Source organism: Gekko japonicus, unplaced genomic scaffold, assembly GCF_001447785.1.
Source record: "Gekko japonicus isolate JY-2015 unplaced genomic scaffold, Gekko_japonicus_V1.1 scaffold4368, whole genome shotgun sequence".
Lineage (NCBI taxonomy): Eukaryota > Metazoa > Chordata > Lepidosauria > Squamata > Gekkonidae > Gekko > Gekko japonicus.
Genome location: NW_015172681.1, coordinates 89450 through 94110, shown reverse-complemented (window position 1 = coordinate 94110; position 4661 = coordinate 89450). Strand labels below are relative to the sequence as shown.

The window sequence follows — 4661 nt, the reverse complement described above, 5'->3', positions numbered from 1 at the left end:
TGCTATTTTTGGGGGTGGTGAGGGAGCAAATGCTGGCCAGGTGTTCCTCCGAAACAACTGGGAGACGTCGTGTGTTCATGCCTCTTTCTGTCACACACAAGCCTCCCCCTGTACCTGCTTTCGGAAGTGGTACCTAGGAGGTCGTCTCTGGCTGTGCGAGCGGTGTCACCCTCAACATTTTGCTCGCCTTCCAGGCAGACTGATGAGCAGAGCTGGATCTAGGCCGGCCGAAGCCGGGGTTCGCGAAGCCAAAGAGGAAGACGCAGGGAGCGGTGACAGAAGCCGTGCCTTGTCTCCCAAGAAGAGAAAGGCGGACTCGGCCTGTTCTGACTCGGAGGTTGAATTTGTCCAGACCACTGACAGCGGGGAGCGCAGATCTTTGCCGGTTGAATCTGAGAGTCAGCCCAATGTGTGAGTAGCGAGTTACGGTGGCAACGTTATGGGTTCCGTTTCTGTGTTCGCCGCGACCCAGGTGATTCAGTTTCTTCCCAGGGCCGCTAAAAAGCTGACGAGAGGCAGTGTAGGCCGTTGACCATGTTCGGCAATGTGATTTGCATTGCCACTTGGGACAGGAGGCGGGGCACCCTCGTCCGGTCTAACACCTGAGGCCGGGCAGAATCCCTTCTGCGTAGTTCTATCGTGTTTATTCTCCTTGGCCCCCCACCCCAAAATCTGCTCATGAAGAGCAGGAAGTCCTCGGTAACAGCATGGGATTTAGCGAGGAAGTGCAGAGAGAAAGGAGAACCTGTGAAAATTGCTTCACTTACTTCACTTACCCAGCTCTGTCCTAAACGGGACATGAATTCAGTGATGAGTATGGGGTGGGTTTTGCACTGATTCCGTCCACGGCCATTCCCGAAGGCACCCAGTCCCCAGAAGCTTCTTTTGAGGGTAAGAAAGAGGGATTGGTAATGATCCCTTCTGTGAAGCCCATTTGTGGGAATAGTTCATCTGGATCATAACAATTACAAAGTTGCATCATAATGACTGGAAAGGAAAGGGCAGAGTTATCTTGTGACTGCTAGAAAAACGCTGTCCACTTTCTAGTTTCTCAAGGATTTGTTTTGTTGACACCCGGTTTGTATTCTGACAGAGTCATAATTTAATGTCTGCCAGACTTTTTTTTTGTGGGGGAGGGTGCATTCTCTAAAGTTGGTGTTTCTTTCACGTTTGCTTCGATACAAATCCTTGCACATTTTTAACAAACCTGTTAGTGCCGGTTTTGATTCTGTCCATCTGGTAATCAAAGAAAGAGGTTGTTGGGGTTTTCTTTTGTTGACAGACAATTCGTATCTATTATTGCTTAAGGAGAATGCAGATGGGAGGGAGAGTGGAGACCAAGGTAAGCATTAGTTGGTGATAGTTGATGGGTACTGACCTGAATGGTGAGTCGTCAGAGAGGAAGGAAGAATGACAGAAATAGGCTAAAGCGTTGTGAATGGAATGTACGGTATCTCTTGTACAGCAAGCATTGTTCAGCCACCCTGCTCCCTTTTGGGGGGAAATTTGACCATGAGAAGACGGACCCCTGGCTGGTGAGAGGATTAGTGAGGCAGAAAGCAAGCAAGCACTGTATAAATAACGCAGACCACAAGTGCTCAAACGTCATGCAAAAAGAGGTAGTTTATATAGCAAGAATAACAGAAGACCACATATATCAGTAAAATACATTTACATCATATAATGTCCATGAATAGTGCAAGTCCATAAATGGTACACAGATAAAAGGATGAAGACTCCGGATTTTGATCTTCATTTCGATAGCTCTTCCTCAAGAAGTTCACATTACTATAATTACAAGTAAAACCAGGCTTTTAATATCATATATTGTAATCAAAACCATACCCTGAATATTAAGAGGCAGAAATTACCTTCATAAAGAACTCATAATGTATAGAAGACTTTGAAATGGTATATGTAGGAGGAAAAATCCTTCACACAGCACTCACAGTGTATAAAAGCCTTCAAACCAGTATTACAGGAGAAAATTCTGAAACATGAAAGATTAAGAAAATGCTCTTATAATATCAATATTTACAGTAACAATACACAAAACCTATTGAAGGGTCATAATGCTCACCAATCCTATTATAATCATTCAAAGCCGAGCACCCGATCAGCAAAGGAACAAACTCTTCAATAGTCAGTAAGCCTCAGAAAATAGTCAGCACCTAAAGGCTTGATATACTGTAGCCAATATCTGTTAGGCACCATAGCAGTCAAGAGTTTTAAGGTGACAAGGGATTGAAAGATCAATTACTATTTCTACTCGTAAGTAACAAGGCTTTTATACACTGTGAGTGCTCTGTGAACTTCTTGAAGAAAAGCTGATACATGTGGTCTTCTGTTATTCTTGTGATATAAACTACCTCTTTTTGCATGACGTTTGAGCACTTGTGGTCTGCGTTATTTATACAGTGCTTGCTTGTTTTCTGTAATTGTTTACTGTGATATCGCATTTGTTTATAGGATTAGGGAGGCAACCATGCCTTTGAGTTGATTTATTGATGCTTTAAGTTCATTTATACCCAGGTTTTGTCCCCAACGGGGACCCATAGTGGCTTAATTAACACGTGGGATTCACTGCCACAGGAAGTGGTGGCAGCTACAAGCTTAGAGATTAGATAATTATATGGAGCAGAGGTCCATGAGTGGCTATTAGCTGCAAGGTATAGATGGAACACTATGTCTGAGGCAGTGATGCTCTGTATTCTTGGTGCTTGGGGGGTCAACACTGAGAGGGCTTCTGGAGTTCTGGCTCTGCTGGTGTGGACTTCCTGATGACACCTGGTTTTTGGCCACTCTGTGACACAGAGTGTTGGACTGGATGGGCCACTGGCCCGATCCAACATGGCTTCTCTTATGTTGGTATAGTGGTTAGGCACATGGACTCTAATCTGGGAGAACCGGGTTTGAATCCCCCCCCCCTCCTCCACATGAAACCAGCTGGGTGACCTTGGGTCAGCCACAGTTCTCAGCATAGCTGTTCTCTCAAGAGCAGTTTCTGTCAAGAGCTCTCTCAGCCCCACCTACCTCACAGGGTGTCTGTTGTGGGGAGAGGAAGGGAAGGAGACTTTAAGCCACTCTGAGACTCTGAGTGAAGGGCAGGGTGTAAATCCAATCTCCTCCTCCTCCTCTTCTCTCATTTCCTCCGTTTAATCCTCACAACAACCCTGTGAGGTAGGTTAGGCTGAGAGGGTGTGACCAGCCAAAGGTCACCCAGCAAGCTTCCATGGCAGATCCTAGTCCGACACCCTAACCCCTACAACACACTGGCTCTCTTGGGTTTCCCTGTGACCTCCAGCAGTGCTATTTTTGGGGGTGGTGAGGGAGCAAATGCTGGCCAGGTGTTCCTCCGAAACAACTGGGAGACGTTGTGTGTTCATGCCTCTTTCTGTCACACACAAGCCTCCCCCTGTACCTGCTTTCGGAAGTGGTACCTAGGAGGTCGTCTCTGGCTGTGCGAGCGGTGTCACCCTCAACATTTTGCTCGCCTTCCAGGCAGACTGATGAGCAGAGCTGGATCTAGGCAGGCCGAAGCCGGGGTTCGCGAAGCCAAAGAGGAAGACGCAGGGAGCGGTGACAGAAGCCGTGCCTTGTCTCCCAAGAAGAGAAAGGCGGACTCGGCCTGTTCTGACTCGGAGGTTGAATTTGTCCAGACCACTGACAGCGGGGAGCGCAGATCTTTGCCGGTTGAATCTGAGAGTCAGCCCAATGTGTGCGTAGCGAGTTACGGTGGCAACGTTATGGGTTCCGTTTCTGTGTTCGCCGCGACCCAGGTGATTCAGTTTCTTCCCAGGGCCGCTAAAAAGCTGACGAGAGGCAGTGTAGGCCGTTGACCATGTTCGGCAATGTGATTTGCATTGCCACTTGGGACAGGAGGCGGGGCACCCTCGTCCGGTCTAACACCTGAGGCCGGGCAGAATCCCTTCTGCGTAGTTCTATCGTGTTCTCGGCCCAAAATTGCCATTGGCAATTTTGGGCCGAGAACACGATAGAACTACGCAGAAGGGATTCTTCTGGTGAGGTCGAGGCGCGCAGTCTTGTACTGGGCCAACGTTAGAAACTTTTCGAGCTATAAATCGTTCTATCCGATGTCGAAAGAAGATGCGACGAAGACCGCTGCAAAGCCCGTGGGGCTCCTCCACCCCCCCCCCCAATTACCGGCACTCTGCCTAACAAGCAATTAAGAAGCCAGCGCAAGCTGAGGTCTCCCCAGAGAGGGTGTGAGCTCTCCCACGCGTAGCTCTTTGGATGGAAGCAAGCAGCCCTCCCTGTACTGAACAGCCTCATGTGAAAACCTTGTTGCTTAACAGCCAAACGTTTCCCCCAACGAGGCGATACCCTCTCCGTCTATTTGTTGTCACATGGATTAGGTCTGTGCCCCTTGTTGCTTTTTGAAAATATGTATATTGCCAAAGAGATAAAATAGACTGTTAGCTCACTTTATGACATGCGTGGGAGAGAAAGCGCCGTTGAAGCCAGGGCCTTATCTACGATAACCGTGACCAGGGGTCATTTTGTAGAAAAAGGGGTGCAGGAGCTCATTAGCATAACTCATTAGCATAACTTATTTCCATATGCCACACCCCCTGACATCACCGGAAGTGTGTCAGAAGGCAACACCCACTGCTCAGGCTCCACTGGACTGTTTTGGATTG

General features: G+C 48.1%; 1 protein-coding gene across 1 annotated transcript in view; it reads left to right on the top strand.

Moving 5' to 3' along the window:
* Nucleotides 1–194: 194 nt before the first annotated feature.
* Nucleotides 195–4661, top strand: part of LOC107119301 (histone-lysine N-methyltransferase SETDB2-like) — a gene marked incomplete at its 5' end in the record, with an annotated part of 16870 nt that continues 12403 nt past the window's right edge. The window contains 2 exons of the mRNA XM_015421767.1: nucleotides 195–398; nucleotides 3502–3718. Of these exons, the coding sequence (XP_015277253.1) occupies nucleotides 195–398; nucleotides 3502–3718 (421 nt within the window). The remainder of the gene's footprint in view (nucleotides 399–3501; nucleotides 3719–4661) is intronic.